This window comes from Vulpes lagopus, chromosome 1 (genome assembly GCF_018345385.1).
Source record: "Vulpes lagopus strain Blue_001 chromosome 1, ASM1834538v1, whole genome shotgun sequence".
NCBI lineage: Eukaryota > Metazoa > Chordata > Mammalia > Carnivora > Canidae > Vulpes > Vulpes lagopus.
Window position 1 is genome coordinate 53,585,684 of NC_054824.1, and position 18,340 is coordinate 53,604,023.

General features: G+C 39.7%; 1 protein-coding gene across 15 annotated transcripts in view; it reads left to right on the forward strand.

Moving 5' to 3' along the window:
• The window catches only part of PKHD1 (PKHD1 ciliary IPT domain containing fibrocystin/polyductin), a 477,526-nt gene that overhangs the window by 237,924 nt on the left and 221,262 nt on the right, over positions 1–18,340 (forward strand). For all 15 annotated transcript variants that reach the window (XR_005990304.1, XR_005990305.1, XR_005990310.1 and 12 more), the window contains 2 exons: positions 11,827–12,004; positions 13,374–13,569. Coding sequence is in view for 12 of the 15 variants with exons in the window: in XM_041771518.1 (XP_041627452.1) it covers positions 11,827–12,004; positions 13,374–13,569 (374 nt within the window). In the remaining 3 variants the exon portion in view is untranslated. The remainder of the gene's footprint in view (positions 1–11,826; positions 12,005–13,373; positions 13,570–18,340) is intronic.

The window sequence follows — 18,340 nt, forward strand, 5'->3', positions numbered from 1 at the left end:
TCTCATTTATATACATGTACTCTCCCCAACCTCTTTTTAAGTGTTCAGTATGCTCTGGGGAAGCAATTGCTAATGCCTTCCCATTACTTGCAAAGTTGCTCCACTCCAGTTCATTTTCCTTGTTAATTTCATGAACTATTGGATTCGTACAATACATTTCCTATTAATATTGGAGCAAGGACTCCATGGTTTTGCTAGTCAAACTACCATTAAGTCAGCAGCTAGGCTGTTTATAATGCATAATAGGATTGCTTCTGCCCTCTTTAATTTCCAGGTAATGATTGCTGAGTGTCTAGGGTTCTATCTTTTACCTATTTCAAATGCATTGCATATATTTAGCCACACTTCTTTCCTTCCATTGTTTTAAGTGTCCTGACTGCATGAATATTAAGCCAAGTGATTCAGCTAGACTATGTTGGCATCTTATTTAAACAGGTAAATTCCACAGTAGGTCAATGCGATCAGGATTACTAAAATGCTAAGTCTGCGTTTTGATTGCACATGAAATCAGTATCCTGACATTCTTTTTTCAAAACCTCAGCAGTACGTTGCTAGCATTGACTAGTCTGAAAGCTTTCCCCTTTTGCTTTCTTGACTATTTATTATTCTATCAAATGTTAATGGCCCTAATTCTAGTGAGCTAAATAGCAATGTAGAAAGAGATTTTCATTTCTAATCATTTCGATTGTGCACAGCATACTTTCTGTTTTCATTCTCAGGGATGCATCCGAGTATTACTGCTATTTTAGTGATTTTACCAAAGATGTTTTTAATGGGTGTTTGAGACTTATACAAGTTATTTATCTCTTAGATACATTTTTTTTTCAAATGGGGGAAAATTAAAATAGATTTGTGTAGTTAAAAAGAACATGAGAGGCTTGAGTATTTATTTCTCTGTATTCTTTATATTCCTTTTTTATGCTCTACTTTGAGACCTACTGGAGACGGTCTCTTAGAAAGGTACTTAGCAGGAGAGTAGGAGGTACAGGCTTCCAGTTATGGAATGAATAAGTCACATGGATAAAAGGTACAGAACAAGGAAGGAAACCAATGGTATTCTAATTAGTGTTGTATGGTGGTACATGGATACTAGACTCGTGGTGAATGTAACACAGAAAGTAATTGATTCACTATCTTATATATCTAAAACTAATATAACATTGTGCACCAACTTGACTTAATTAAAGACATTAAAAAAATTAAAAATGAAAGGTACTTAGCAATATGGTGTTAAAAGGTTGGGCAGATGTAATCTTGTCGAAGTATCCATTCTTGGAGGACTTTAGGACAGGATACTTAGGTGCTTGCCTTCATAGTAGGTTATGATCCCAGAACTCAGGGACTGACAAGGTAAAAATGATAATAGTCCTGATACAATATAATGAGTAGATTCAAAATTGTCCTACTAGGATAAAAGACTTATCTTGGTTGGTCTGGAATTTTCCTGGTTTTAAAATAGAAAATCTCATATCCCAGCCTTGAGGAAACTAGGATGGTTGGCCACCTTACCTACTCCCTATGCTTCTATTTTAAAAATTTCAGGTGGATCTAAGGTCTATGAATGAATGCCCAACTACCCGAAAATAATCCTCAGGGAAGTTTCAGCAGGCTCTCAATTATAAGTCTCTTGGCTCTACTGTCCTTAACTCTAGGTTAAGGCGACTAGATTCCATGATTTCTTGGACCTTGCTAGTCAAAGTGCATCAGCATTACCTGGGAGCTCTTTAGACATGGGACTTCTCAGACTCTATTGTGGACATCCTGAATGGGAATTTCTAGGTGATTTGTGTCAAAGTTTTAGAAGCACTGCTCTGAGGTCCTTATAACTTTATTTTTCTATGATTCTATCTCTAGCTATTTGTGCTCAGTGACTTGATCTCTGTCCCAGAGCATTATAACCTCATTAGGAACATGTCAGAGCTAATGAGCAATTTGAATTCAGCATAGATACAAACTTTGCTGCATTTCATGGAGAAAGGATTAATTTGTTGTGCTATTTGCCCTGAAGCAAGCACCCTAAGAGTTGATTTACAAAGCTCTCACAGTCACGATCTTTTGGGGTTGCATGTTGATGGAGATCTGATATGGCACAAGCACCCTGCTGTCTTCCCTCTCAGCTCTTGCCTCCCTCCCCCAGCACAGGTCCCCCAAGGGCAGGGTGTGAGGCCTCACAGAGCTGCATAAACAAGGCATCCATTCCCCCTTTGCTAACAACCAGTGGCTGGAGTGTGATTTCTTCCTGGGAAAGCCCCCTTTATGGTCCAATTTCACTGTAAGTTCTTTGTTTGACATTGGACACCTTCTGTTTCTGTCCCTCACTACCTTATTTAGGTCTGATTTGTTTCCATATTTGTGGCACTTCCTGTTTTATTGCTTCCTCTGATTCCAGCTATTACAGTTGGGTTGACTGAGACATATGTATATATTTAAGTTGGTAATAATATTTAATACTTAGGTAAAGAAAAATTCCCACCCTCCACAAAGCAGTCTAGTGTTAAAATGACAGTGTGCTTGATCTGCATAAATGCTGCTTATATTCTCTCACTTACCAATTGTAAAAACATTTTCTTTTTGTAGGAGCCACAGGTATTCTGGATAGTGATTTTGTTTGTTGTTGTTGTTGTTGTTGTCCCCACAGGGAGCCTGATGCAGGACTTGATCCCAAGACCCTGGGATCGTGACCTGAGCCAAAGGCAGATGCTCAACCACTAAGTCACCCAGGGGCCCCTCTGGATAGTGTTCTTTTTCCGGCTTCTTTCACAATAAGTCTCATTCTACCAACCTCATCCCTCCTGATAAGACAAGGGTGATGTTAGCCCTATTATGTAAGTCAGGACTTCATTTCAAATAAATATATCAGTGATCATTTTTCTCCAGAGGTCCCATATGATGACATGCTTCATATACCTCATTGATTTATTGATTTCCCCCAAATTTAGTTAGATATTTTCTTCTGTATAGGGCTAATTACATGGAACACAGATAATATTACCAAGAGTTTGTTGTGTGCTCTTTCTGTGTCTCCCTTGTAAGTTCTTCTTCCTGTCTCTTAAATGCTAATATTGGAGCAACTGGCTAGCTCAGTTGGTAGAGCATATGACTCGATCTCAGGGTTGTGAGTTCAAGCCCCACATTGGGTGCAGAGATTACTTGAAAAATTTAAATGCTAGTGTTCCTTAGGGCTCTGTGAAACACTTTCCTTGCTTTTTAAGTAACACTCTTCTCAGGTAATCTGAATTACTTTACCACTTCAGTTAATATACAGCGATGCTTCCAGATTTTTTTTCCTCTAGTCTATACTGTTCTGTTGATCTCCAGACCCATTTATCCAATTCCCCTTAGGATCTGCACTGTCAATATCATAGCCACTAGCCATATGTGGGTACTAAGCCTGAAAATGTGGCTAGTCCAGATTGAGATGTGCCATAAGTATAAATCATACTTCATATTTCTAAGATGCTATAGGAAAAAATGACATATCTCAATAACTTGTTTATTTTATGCTGAAATAATAATATTTTGGATATATTGGGTTTAATATATTATTAAAATTAATTTTACTTATTTCATTTTACTTTTTTAATGTGGCTGCTATAAAATTTAAGATTATACCTGTGGCTGGCCTTCATGGCTTTGCATTATATTTCTACTGAGCAGCAATGCTTTCTACTAGAGTAAATAATAGTCATCTCAAACTTGACTTGTCAAAACTGAATTTATGCTCTTTATCCATAGACTGTTCCTCTCTGGGCATTGAGAATTTCTGGATGTTCAGGCAAATGCTTCAGTTTTCTAAACCAGAACCATGGGGTCACCTTTGACTCATTTTTTGCCTTATTTCCCACAAGCACTGCCTACCAAGTCCTGTCCATTCTCTCTTAAAAAAAAACAAAAAACAAAAAAAAACCTTCTTGCATCTTTCTACTTCTTGCCCACTTCACCTCTCTAGTCCTCTCACCTGTAGGATCAAAATAGCCTCTTAGCTGGCTACCTTGTTGTGACCTTATCCTTGAAGTTAGTGAATGCAGATCTTATCTTGCCATCTATTCATTCCCTTGCTTGGAAATTTTTAAAAGCTTCCAGTGCCTCCCTTAGAGAGTCCCACATTCTTATTGTCTCTCAGGCTCTTCATGACCTGCTTCCTGCTTATAATTGTAGACTCATCTCTCAATGCTCTGCCCTCCCCTCCCTGCAGCCCAGGCTTCAGCCATGCTCAACTCTCTGTGCCTTTCAGTTCATAAGGTTCAGTTTCCATGAACTCAGCATGAAGGTTATTTTTTCAGGTAAGCTTCCCTGAGTTTCCTGTACAGGTTTTGGTAGCCCTGCTGTGTGCTGGCTCTCTATATTTGCTCTATCCAATACTCAAAGCTCCTGTACAGCTCTATAAATTGTCTGTCTCTTGTAGAACACAGTAACTCAATAAAATTAGTATTTAATAAGTGAATATAGCTTTAAAAATTACGGACTCCCCTAAATTTTCCTCTCACGTTTTTACTGCCCATTTCTCTGTTAGGACATGTTTGTGAGGAGTTCATGGCACTCAATTTTTGTTTATAAGACCCAAGATTAAAGTACCATCCTGACTTTATTTATAAAAATCTTAGGAACATGAAATACTTAAGAATGTTCTTTCATAATGTCTTTTGGGCTTTTGCTTCCTGAGGCTATCAGTTGACCAGATGATGTATTCTAACTGCTGATTCCTTCTTCACTCCATTCCTATCTCACCCCAATGGAATTAGCAGTTTGTCAACATTTGTAGTTGTTTTCCTTCCCTGGTGGTTTAGATGCATCTAGTTGTGATGGGGAGAATAAGAACTCAACCCTCAAAATTACCACGTGGGAATTATTATTATTATTGTCATTAGTAGCAGTAGTAGTAGTAGTGTAGAGCACTCTATAAGTATTTCAATTGTCCTAGACTTATTCAAATACAAATAAAACAAACCCTGATCTCTCTCTAGTTAATTGTCTTGTACTGACTGTGGGAGAAATTAAGAGTTTATAAGGTGTTGTAATTTGGCCAACCAGTCCCTCCAAGTTTATAGGATGTACATAAAATAGTTAGGACACATGCATGTATTTGAAATTATTTTTCAAAGACTAAAGAATGGAGAAGTAAGTAAGAACTATTTGTGGGTACCAGGTGAAGCTCCCTACCCCCTTCCTGAGGGGTCTTTTTCTGGACAAATTACCCCCCCCTTTTTTGCTTTAGCTCTCACATCAATAAAACGGACATAATGGTATTTATCTCAAAAGGTCACCTGGTATATACTGAGTATTTAATAAATGTCTTTAAAAAGTCTCTATTTTACAGCTGTGATTTACAAAACAACATGTGAACATACTGCTAATTGAATAAAATACTATAGATTTTATGTATCTGAGAAACAAATGCCTGGCAAGGGAATTAAGTGAGCTCAAATGTAACTTAATCCAATTCTTGAAAAATAAGGAATACTTTCCAAGGGTCACATGACGTACCAATCTAGCAAAACCTCCCAGCTAATCATAGAATGTGGAGTTATTCAGGACAGTTTTTGATTCATTTTGCTCCAGTACCTTCTACGTCTTTCTTCCTACTTCTGGAACAGAAAAGGTTAATGTTCTTGTTGATCACCTTGATTCTTAGATGTTGCTTAACATCCTCTCCTGTAGTGCTTGCGTTCAGTTTTTACCTATGTAACTGCTCTTAATGTGTCAGTGTTCAAAGTATGAGGCACCCCCTGCCTCTGTGAATGCAAAAGTAAAGAAGAGTTCAAATGGAAATTTTGGCCTAGCTTTTCCTTTAATAATCGCCTAACTCTCTTTCCTAGGGATAAAGGCGTAGCATCACTAATGGTATCTATTCAGACTTAAAAAAGAAAGTGATACAGGGAAATTCCAAGAAATATCTCCTTTCTTGTTACCAGAGGTTACAGAAGTAAAGTAGAAAAAGCTCTAAAAATCATAATGGACCCCAGATTGAGGAATATCCACAACACCACATAGTTGTTAAATTTCATGAATAATAAAGGGGCACAGTAGCAAGCCAGTAAATGTTTAGCAACTAACTTTCTAGAATAAAAAGCCCTGATTTGTAGCATTTGCCCAATTCCATGGTGAAAATACTCATAGGACCTATTCATGGCTACCATCATGCTGTCACTGAACATGTTGGGAAGAGAGACTGACAATAAGCTCCTGAGTAGGGGTCAGTCAGCTCTACCATGGCACTAGAAGTGTGTGTGTGTGTGTGTGTGTGTGTGTGTGTGTGTGTAAAAGGGTTGACAAGTTTCTTAGTCTAACTCCCTACCTGATGTATAAAATTGTTTTTCAGTATCCCTGACAAGTAGTTGTTTACTTTCTGGGGGCATAGCTCCAATGGTAACATTCACATGTTCTGGCAAATCAAAAGAAGAGATGCAATAGTGTATGAAGGGTTTTCTTAGGTAGGATAATAGGCATCTATTGCTTTTCTTCATGAACTAAGATATAATAAGCAAACAGTGTTGTTCTAAGTGTGCTGCCAAAACTGTAGATGCTACATTTGAGGAGGTGCTAGGTTGATTCCAGGACTTCTCTATAACAAATTATTATTGCTTTGGCAGACTCTGAAAATAGATAAACAGAAATAGATACTTGCCTAGTCACAAGGGAGTGATGTTGGGTGTGGCTATCAGAAACACAAGGATTTTTAAATCACAGGGCTTCTTCTCTGCTTACTGGTTCTGTTTTGCATGTGAATTTAGGGATTTAAAAGTTTGAGGGGAAACACTGAATGTCATAGCTTTCTTCCTCTTTTTACGTGTCTTTGAAGGAGAAATATATTTAAGTGTTCTTCAATCAACAAGGGTATATAATAGTTTTTATATTGATACATATAAAATAGTACTGGATGGTGGCAGGTCAGAGGTAGGAGAGTGGTTTTCTGACAAAGACTTGTTATGAGTACAAGGTATTTTAAAGGATGTTCAAGCAATGCTGTGCCACACACAAAAAAATTGTTGGCTGTGCTTAAAATTCCGATTTCACCTTCTTTGTGTAGTACAAAATGAGAGTGACAGCAGCAAGCCCTAATATTCAGGAGATGCAGCATCATCTGAGGCTAGTTATTAGGATGTGTATGGCTTAGGAGATGTGTAATTATAAAGGATTTATTTCACAATTGTTCTGAATTGAGAGCATTTAGAGCTCAATACAATATTTGTCTTAATACACAGGGATATGGACCCTCAGGAAAAGTAAGTTAATGGTAAACACAAACCAGGGAGTTAATATTTGTTCTCATTGGTATTGTTGATTGCCTGACAAATCCTTTGTGGGCAGTATACATTCAACAGTTCCACACTGTGTATGGGCACTAAATTACATAACTGTTTACACAACTAGTATTTTAAATTGATACTTAGGCTGGGAAATCTTATCAAGCGATAGTGCCGTTATTTTTAAAGGAAAATATCCCTTAATTAAAAACAAGCTTGGTTATTTAAAAAAAAAGAACAAAAATTAAGGTACCCCCTTGAACAGGAAAAGAAAAAGCTTGTAGTCCTTTTGTCTTTTTGATTATATATAGAGCTGTTGCTGATGCAGAGGTAAGGGTTAATATTTAAAATGGACTGGTTGCCTCCTGATTTCTTGCACATAAAGCCATGAGAAGTTCAGAGAGAGACTTCTTCCCCTAGTAATGAAGCTCTCTGCTGCTAATGGCCCATGCAGACTCCCTTGGCTCCTCCAAATTAGAAATACTTTTGTGCTCCTTTGCTTCATTAACAGTAAAGAGAGGGAGATTGGTGGCTATTTAGGGCACAGGGAAATTGGTGGCTATTTAGGGCAAGTGAAAATTGTAGTCATTATCGTTGGTAAATTCTCTTCATGGTGTTCTTTGAGACTTGATGTTCTTTTGGTGCTTTTCAGAAGAGCCCACCATTGTCACTGCTGGCATTTGGCCTACAAGGGGAGGAGATGATTTGACTTTGGGTTTTTGGCCTCCAGTGATGGTCAATACAAGGTGTCTCACCTATAGGGAGATGGATCTTGGATGTTTTGATTTTCTTTTCAGAATGTACCATTTCCACTACCAGCTGTAGTAAAGATATATTTGATAACTTCCTTCTCTACTTGGATTGTATTACACAAAGGTGCTGCACATTTAGTACTGGTAAAATTGCATCCCAACTAAACCTTAGTTGAAATGGTTGGGGTGGCTTGATAGGATCAGGGCAATGCATGAGGAAGAAAGAGGAAGATATAATTTAGGATCATGATGTGCTATGGTGGGTCTCTGTTTGATCAGGTGCTTAGCATCAGATTGCTGGATGCTGCTTGGAAGGAAAAGGGCATCAAAAGGAAGGTGTAATAGTCCCAGAGACAGGTAGAACTGAATGACTGTTAGCATTTGGTGGTTTTACAATATTTGAAGAGGGGGTCATGTTTATAAGAGCTTTTAGAAACCTGGGACTATGGTCTGGAAAAATGGCTCCTTCAATAATTGAAGTCACAATCAATAGAAACTGAACCCAGGAAAGATTGTACCCTAAAAATTGATTTATAAATGTGGTACTGATAGAATTTGAGAACTAATTATGTCTAGTTAGGATGACCAGGAGGACTCTGGGGGCCATGGGCCACACTGCTGAAATTAGGAACCATTTCTGGTACTATCTACCCAAATGATTGTATTGTAACATATTGAGGCAATATTTTCATAACACTCAAGATGGTATGCATGATATCTTAAGAAAAGAATGAGAAACATAGATTGCTAAGGCGAAGTAAGTGACAAAATATAGGTTAGAGGAACTAAATGTGAAGAGATGGATGGATTTGAACAAATAGAGGTCTATAATTTTTAAAAAATTGTAAAAGTGGTTTGAGAGCACTTGACTAGGGTAAAAGAAATAGTTTATCAGGAAACATTAGCACTTTAAAATTTTTATTCTTTTTACTCAGCATTTTTTTTAAAGATTTTATTTATTTATTCATGAGAGATACAGAAAGAAAGGCAGAGGCATAGGCAGAGAGAGAAGCAAGCCCTATGCAGGGAACTGGATGCAGGACTTGATCTGGGGACCCCAGGATCACGCCCTGAGCCAAAGGCAGATGTCCAACTGCTGAGACACATAGGCATCCCTTTCCTTAGCATTTTTTTAAACCAGTCTTACTAGTAGTGTAGATTGCTTATATATGTCCTATTTTCTGACCATTAAATATAAGTGTTTAAGTCTTCATGGCAAATATCCTATTGATATGGGGGTTGGCTGTATTAAGCTCTGATAGCTTATAATTAAGTTACTTGTTTCTTCAATTGTTAAGTTTATAAGAAATCTTCTTACCCTTGTGTGGGATTTCCAGGTAGTCTTCTCTGTTGGGGAGAAACATCACCTAGTACTGGTTTAGAGTGTACTGGTCCATTTTAACACTCACTCATTCATTCAACAAATATTTATCAAATACTGACTATGTGAAAGGAAACCTTATTTCTTACTGTGAATTATTAAATGGGAATTCTGATTTATCTATTAGTCTCTCTCCTGGATTTAGTTCTTGTGATTCATTTTCCCGGATCCATATATTTCTGTGAAAACTGAAAGGTTATACTTTCAGAATCTGAAATACTCTGAATCATTCTCTGAACTGTAAGGAATCCCACCCTACATACTGATCATGACACCTACTGTAGCCAACCTATCGACCACTTTGGTATTTCTTGGTTCCAACTTTATCTCCTCTTAACACATTTGTGTTACATTTATTTCTCAGAAGACTATTTTTAAAATGTATTAGTTGGGCCAAACTGTGCTGGATCATCTCCTGGGACCCTGGGATGTGTGGTTCCAAGATCTATCAGAGAAAGTCTTCCACCCCGAGCTTTCTAAAGCTTCCTGCATCAGGAAATCTAGGGAAAGAGTAGTCATGGTTTTTATTATTTTTTGCTTGTTTTTTGTTTTAATTTCCTAATGCTCTGAACATTTTTCATCCCTTTCATTTTATTAGTTAATGAATGAAAGAAACACATGCATTCTTACAATAAGTATGTATCAAATACTGCATTGTCAGGGCCACAGCTTTGTACCATGAAGAGTTTTGAGTGTGTTTTTAAATAAACTGCTAAACATTAAAACAAATAGTACAGAATGGCAAATCTGGCACATCTTAAGGTCTATTCCCTTTTTTTAAAAAAAAAGATTTACTTATTTATTTGAGAAGAGAGCACCTGAGTGAGTAGAGGGAGGAGTAGAGGGAAAGAATCTTCAAGGGCACTCCCCGCTGAGCATGAATCTCAATGTGGGGCTCCATCTCAGGACCCTGAGATCATGACCTGAGCCAAAACCAAGAGACAGACGCTTAACCTACTGAGCCACTGAGGCACCCCCGGAGGTTAGTTCTTAAATGAGTTGTGGGTAGATGTGAGTGGGCTTAGTGATTAGTGGGTTACTGAATACATAGATTATCTCTAAGTTTCACAGTCTTTCATATATGAAAGATACATACTATCTGCCTTCATTTGTTGAAAAAGGAAAGGAAAGCTTAAAGAGGGCCAGTAATTTGCCCAAATTCATCCACCTCATGTACATAGATAAAGATTTCCAGTTTATGGCCATCTAACCATTGTGCCTAAGCATTTCAGACTAAAAACAGTTTCTTTTTATAAAATCCACCGGATTGTAAATTGGCTTTGGATATGGTCATGCCACACCTCACTTTGAAAACCCAACATCCTCCTTCGTCTCATTTCCCTCTACTCTGAGAATTTAATTATCTGCCTGCAGCAAAATGCCACAGTTAAAAATTCTCATGAAAACCAAACCAAAGGGGGAAGGACAGTCATAATGTGTATTGATTTTTTTTTTTTTTTTACTTTTGCCTTTTATTTTCTGTCCACTTTGACTTTCTTTTAGGGTCTTAGCATGTGGCTAAATCTGTTTATGTTCTAGTGAAGTTTTAAAAATCACTCTGGAGTGGGCTGTGTAATTTGTAGAAAGTAATACATTTCTAGTGCTGCCTTGTGACATTCTAATAATACTTTTGCCATGCTCTGCCTCAATTTCCTCATTTGCTAAAATGCACTTGTAGAAATGCTTTCTAAAACTTAGGAAATTGGCACCAGCTGCTCTAGAGAGAGTTCATCCAGCAAGTCCTACCTTGATATAACAAACATGAGTTGAGTACCCATTGTGTGCGGGCCCTGTGCCAGGGTGGAGGACACCAAATGGACAAAATCTCTCTAACTTAAAGATCTCACAGTCTACGTTAACCAACAAAAAAACTGACACTAGGTGCGGTGGTAGGACTGAGCGCTGGGCGATATGCAAGCCCATGGGAGAGGAGCCAGGTTACTTTTTCATTCTAGGGAAGGCTACAGCAGCCATTTCTGCCCGGCAGTTGGAGGTGGACTTCTGAGAGTCTAGGCACATTAGTTTCTGGGTCTCCGTCATTGCTTCCTATGAGAGTATCTAATAACTATATAATATATTTCCTGATGCTGATAAAATAGGTCCATGGCAAGATTCTGAACATGGATATTTCTTTAGTAAAAGAACAATATATAGTCCTGGCCCTTATGAACTTGTTATGGCATTTATTAGTGGTCTCAGATCTGAATGTTAACTACCTTCAACCCACCAGGCCAGTGGAAGGCACAAATGATCTGTGACATCTGGGGGCTGTTTTGACACACACAGTGATTGCTAAAAGCTCCCTAGATGTACAGACAAGATGGCACAAGCGCAAGAAATACATGGAAAGAATAAAAGATGAATTACCACTGATGGGAGAGGAGTGTATTAAAGCCAGAATGGACAAATAACTTACCACCCATTTTTTTTTCTTTTTAAATCACCCTAGAGCTAATGCTCCAAATGTTTCTTATGATTTAACCATAACCGACAGCAGAAATAAGACAACCACTGTCAATTATGTACGTGACACATTGTCTAACCTATATGGCTGGATGGCTCTGCTCTTGGATCAGGAGACCTACTCACTGCAATTTGAAACCCCTTGGATCAGCAGATCCCTGCAGGTAACCCCAGGAATTCATTCATGGGTACGGTCTATTCTCCAGGGGTTCTTATCTTTCTACCTGTGAAATAGCAGTTTGCAGGAATTAGCATCTTCTGGTGCTGATAAAGAAAACTGCCACAGTGTTGTGACCTGATGAATGTAATCTGAATATAAGATGTGGTGGTTATTTTTTATTTTAATTTTTTTAACTTGAATATATTAGAATCTGTTTGAATCTTGTCTTGAGTAACAGAATGGTTCTGCCTGAAATTTTAACTTTATTTATACAATGAGAAATACCTTCTAAGCATTCTATGGAATTATATTATTAGATAAGGGATTAAGAACCAATTTACCCCTCAGGGAAGTGTTTGTAGCCAGAGAAAAACGTCTTAACAAAGCATTTTTACATTGCATACTGCCACCTTGTGGTCAAAGATTAACTTGCAAATAAAGGTCTGGACGTTCATTGGGGTTGGCTAAAGTGTCAAATGGTTAGGGGCAGTGAAGATAGGAATAGCCATGTGGAAAGTGGGTGCATTTTCTGGAAAAAAAAAAAGACAATCCAGTGGATTTCTTCAAACTTCACCTCTTTCTTTTAATACATTCCTTTCTTCCTTCACATTCTCCTTAAAGTCATGAGAGCAGATCTTGGGTGTGGTATAGTTCGAGGCAGAGAATCTCCTTTGATCTTCTCACCACCCTTCTCAGAAAAGAGAGCTCTTTTCTTTCCTTGAGGTTCCCGTGAAAACGTTTTGGGGAATTTTCATAAGGTGACGGCAGCAGAATGTTGACTGTAGAGGTGGATACTCTTCTGTCTTTCCTGGCTCAGTACTCCCCTGCTTTGTGGTGTGGGGCGAGTTACTGACCCCCTGTCTGCCTCAGCTTCCTCATCTGTAAAATGGAGGCAGTAGTAATGACAATGACGAGGAGTCTTTGAAGGATTGAATGCTTTGGTGTGAATAGAACCTAAGCATGTAACAAATGCAACAATAGTGCTAGCTGTTGGTGTTATAAAAGAATGGGCCTCCTATCATTGCCTGCCTTTTTAAGTTATGGGAAAAACTGGAAAAGAATTCTAAATCTGGCTCTGTCTTGGCTAGCTGTTCAACCTGGGACAAGTCAGCTTACTTGTCTAGGTTTTCTCCTCTGTTAATTGAAGTTGTTAAGAGACACTCAATGGAATCTTTCAATCCTCATGTTCCATGATCCTGTGGCTCTGGTTATGAATTTATTATGGAATGGATTCAAGTAAGCCCATTTCCTGCAAGGAGAGTAGTCTAAGTGTGAACTGCTGTATTTCTAAAGTACTCCATCTGTGTTCTTTGTAGCTCTTGGAAAGCCTTCCTTACTAAATGAGCATTATTGTATTGTTCTCTCACTTCAAGTACTCAGCCACATTTGGCAGCTTTGCTCCTGGAAACTACCTCCTGCTGGTGCACACAGTCCTATGGCCTTACCCTGACATCCTCGTAAGGTGTGGGAGTCAGGAGGGACGGTCCCTTCCATCTCTGCCATTACCTGGTCAGGACCAAGGTTGCGACTGGTTCTTCAATACCCAGTTGAGGCAACTCATCTACCTTGGTAAGTATAATTGGATGAGCATTTTGAGGGCACATTGTTGGAAACTACCATTCACTCTTGAATTCCAAATATTTGTGTTATGAAGCTATGAGGAACTGGAAGCGGGAGCTGTATGTTACAGTTAAATGGTTGGACTCTGAAATCAGACTGCCTGGGCAGTTGTCCTGACTTCCTCATCCATCTCCCTTGTGCTTCAGTGTCAATTGAGCCTGACCTATACTTGAGCCCTGGGACTATTACATTTTAATAGCACTACAGTGGAGAGTATGGTAATTCCCTGGTATTGTTCAGTCTTTGCCAAATGGATTGTTGTATATTTTATCTGCCCTGAATTGTACCATTTGAATTTTATTTCTGATTTGATCAACCATAAATGTAACCTAAAACTATAAAGACTCAGGATGGACAGAGATCCCTGAGAATCTTTTTGTTATTAGAGCTGAATGCAGCCATTAAGTAAGAATAAATAGGTATCATTAACTTTAAGTATGACTGTTCTCTTGATATATATTCTATAACAAAATTTTAATTCCAAATGGTTCTCCCATTACTTAGCATGCTTGTGAAGAGCCTGTCTTGTCCATTGGTCAGATTTTGTTCATGAACTGCAAACTAATATTTTTAAAAGATTTTATTTATTTATTCATGAGAGACACACAGAGATAGGCAGAGGGAGAAGTAGGCTTCTTTCAGGGAACCTGATGCAGGACTCGATCCCAGTACCCCAGGATCATTCCCTGAGCCAAAGGCAGATGCTCAACCACTGAGCCACCCAGGTGCCCCCAACTGCAAACTAATTTAAATGACCCGATAAGCAAAACATGGTAAAGGAACATTTGTGGCATAAAGGGAAAAAAAAAATCAAGTCATGCAACTACATGTTTTCTTCCCCTTTGTTATCATTATTTATTGACTTAATGGCAAGTTATACTCTGAGACTATTTATACACATACATGGTATAAATGCAAATCTGCCTAAGTATGAATATTTATATATTCATATTTGTAAATATGAATATTGTATATATTTGTATATCTGTATGTCTATATGAGCAGATATATGATACGGAGGCATTTTTCAGTCTAAGACATTTTTATTAGGTAGATAGCCCTTATTAATTTAAAACATTCTATTTATCAGAATACCTTAGTATCTCCACCTTTAGGTAATATGAGTTGGAAAAGGAACAGGAAATCACAGAGGGTTGGTTGAATGTTTAATGAACATGGAGACCCTTGTTCCTTAAGAGGATTCTCAGTGCTCTGTGTACTGGCTTTTGTGGTCATTTGTGCCTTCTATATCCTGTGATTGGGGTAGGTAGGTGGCTAGAGCCACTTTGGTTCTCATTTCTGGGCTGGTACAGTGAGGATATGAGGATTCAGGGGGAACCCAACCTTGTACTGCTCCTCGATGGTGGTGTCCTGTGCAGCTATGTTGAATTGGGTAGATTCGGTTATATTTTGGACATTCTCTGTGTCAAGTTTACAACATTGTTGGGAAGGCTGATGATGCCATAATGGCAGTGAGGTAGTTGAAGCTGGTATCCCAAGACCCCAAGCAATAGAGTTCTAGCTCTCTGCTGTGTGTTTTACATATTGATTAGTTTGTTACTTTCACTTAATTGTTTTTTTGGGACCATGTGACTTTATAGGTCTGCGACTGGGAGAATTTACATAAAATACGTTTAGTCTAAGAAGAAAACAAAAGTCAAGACCTCACAGTCAGTGTGGACATATTCCTGAGATAAAAAAAAAAAAATGTGGGGAGAGCTGTATATACAGAAGTTTCATTTTATCTATTGTAGGGAAACTGCTTGACCTCTTTCAGGTCCATTGAATTTCCTGCCAGACTTTCAGGGGTGGGGATGAAGAGACCCTGTTCCTATTCCTGGCTGGCTTTTCGTTCAGAGTGCCGCTTCACTGACAATTGGCTGTGTTTCATTAATTTGTTGACCACTTCTAAGTGGACCATCTTTTTTGTATTTTTTGTTTCCAACCTTACCACATCCCCCAGGATAGGAAGTTTCAAACAAAATCACAATTATCTCTGTTTCCTCCATTTGGCTACTTTGTGTGTGATGGAAGATACCTGACTAATCTTAGACCCAGCTGAGAAGGCAAAAAATCAGAACCCAGGCATTCTAGCTCCTGGCTCTGGATCTCCCCACTAGAGTGTGCTGCCCACTAAATAATCATTGATCACTGACCAAATAGGGTAGGGGGTGCTAGGCAGGATTGTGGGAGAAAACTTCTCACTGATCCCCAGTGACAAAGAAAAACAATCCTGTACGTAATGTTTTGAGATTATTGCTCTTCTCTACCAAGGCAAGTTTTGTCTTTCTTTAGCAAATGTCTTTTATGGTATGCAGGTTCTTTGGAAAGCTCATGGCCAGAGATTAGGGTTTAGGGTTTTAATCAGTGGCTGGCTGGCTGTTCCACTTGGGGCATGGAATTAAAAATGCTCCATGACTCAATGGCTTCACCTATACAATGAGGTTAAGAATACCTACTTATCTCTTGGAATTGTGGTACAAAATGCCCAAATATCTTCAAATGTGATTAGTATACCCTGTTACTTTACCACAGGTTTTCTCAGTAGATTATTTCTCTGGATTTTTTTTTTTCTTTTTTCCCCAGAAGATTAACAATGTCATATGCCTTGAACTTAGCATACACGTTGTAACCTTTCCGAAAGGGTCTCATTCTATTTTCCTTGACTAGATTTTGTAAGATAACTGAGATTCAGGATAATATGACATATTGATATATTGTTTCTGTGATTGAAATTTAATACCACTTAAGCAATTGTTACCCACAGAATAAGATAACCTCGCTCATTTAAAAATATCTTTTAAGGAGATTGGTCAGGTTGCCTTTCTAAAGCCCCTGAGAATTTTGCCTTAAGAAGCCACTTGCCTACCAGACCATAGTAGAGCACTGCTGTGCTACAGTTGGTGTGAGGACCCAGGAGGAGCGGTGTTTGATGGGAGAAGTGATTCCGAATGGCAGCTCCGAACTGTAACTTCTACGCCACGCTTGGGAATGGGTGAAGACTGCAGGACAAGTGTTCTTTTACATTTTCAGAATCGGAGTCAAACCCAGGAAGCCCATTTTTCCGTTTATGCGATTTGATTAACTGGCAGCTCTTGTCTCTGCCTTACAGAGCCAGTTCCCCACTGCCTCTTTCCCCGCTGTTTTTTCTTTTTTTTTCCCAGGGATGTTTCAGTTCATGGTTAACTATTTTTATTTCTTAGTTACATTAACGCTATGAAATAATTAGTCAGCTAATTAATCTGGTTTACAAGCTTTGTAGGATTCTTCAGCTGCCAGTCAGGCCCCGGCCTGAGGCCTACATCTCGTCTCAGCTCTCTTGCCCATGTGATTCCCGTTGCCATGGCTACTGGCTACATCTGCTGACACCCCACTCTCTATTTATTGCTTAATTAAGAATTTCACGCTCAGCCCTTATCTGCCTCTAAGAACAAGCGCACACTGTTAAGAAATTCCAAATTTAGGCCCAGGCACAAGGAAAGCCTTTCTTGCAGGCTTGGCTGGATGGAGCCTCTCTAACGATCTTCTCGGCATCCCAGCCGCCACCCTTCAATCAAAAATCATTAAATGGGGCAGAGATAATGAGCATGTAGCATATCAAAAGAAGGATGTTTGCTTGGTCCAAAGGAGGAAAAGCTGCTAGGCCCCATGCTCAGCTCCACTTCAAAGGGAGATGAGACCCCCTCATCACTGGGGCCTGATAAAGCCTCATTTGTTCTGGGCTTGACTTATGAAAAAGGTCTGGTGTGTCAGGGTCCCGTCTCACAGACGCAGGATCCCCCCTCAACCTTTCGCCTCCACCTCCACCGGCCCCCTCCCTGGCCTTCCGCACACTCGTGTGTCAGCACTTAGACAGCTGGGTCCCTCCCCCAAAGCATCAGGCGGAGCGTATAATCACTGACTCTCCACTCACAATGGCCACTTGTAGGGGGGTGGCCAGGAGGAGGTCTTCATCACAATAGGAACACAATTATTGCAGCTGCCAGGGAGGGCTATGCTTCTTCCTGTAGGAATATAATAGGACTTGCCCAAAACAGGAGGAGAAGGTTGGGGGGGAGGTGGAGGGGGGGTGATAGGGGTGGAGGAAACAATCTTGAGTTGATTATTCATATTCTGACTCTTGGAAGCCCGATGCGGAGCCAGTGGGGTTCCAGCAGCTGCTCGTGCACAGTCCCCTCCTAATAATTGTACATTCTGTCAGGGGTCAACTTACTTTTGACCCTGTCCTTTTCTATCGGGAAAAGGCTCTTTAGGGCAAACTGTTGGGTTGTGGCAGAGAGCATTCAACACCCCCAGCCCCTTCCCCTCGCTGTCTGCTGTCTGCCTCGCCCAACCAGCAGCCGGTGATAAATTCCTGTCAGATGCTGAGCCATTCAGAGCGGCCCTCCCGGGTTCACACAGCCACACTGTCGCAGAGGAGAGGCGGCCGGCGGGGATATTGTGTGGGGCGGCAGCTGAGCAAGCGCCTGCTAGGCGCAGAGGCTCCTGCCTACCACCCTCTTCGGATCTGCTGGAGAGGAAGAAAAGCCACGTCTAGCCAGGCTGGCCAGTGCCTGTCTCCGAAAGGCCCCTAGCCGAGATGAAGGCAGGCTGTTTGGCAAGAAGCCGGGGCCGTTTTCGATGAGGGCAAGGGGGCTGTGGATAGAAAGACAGATGGACCTCATTGTCTGCACCCGTCTCCCTGAAGAAGTCGAGTCACATCACACAGAAGGCTCAGGAG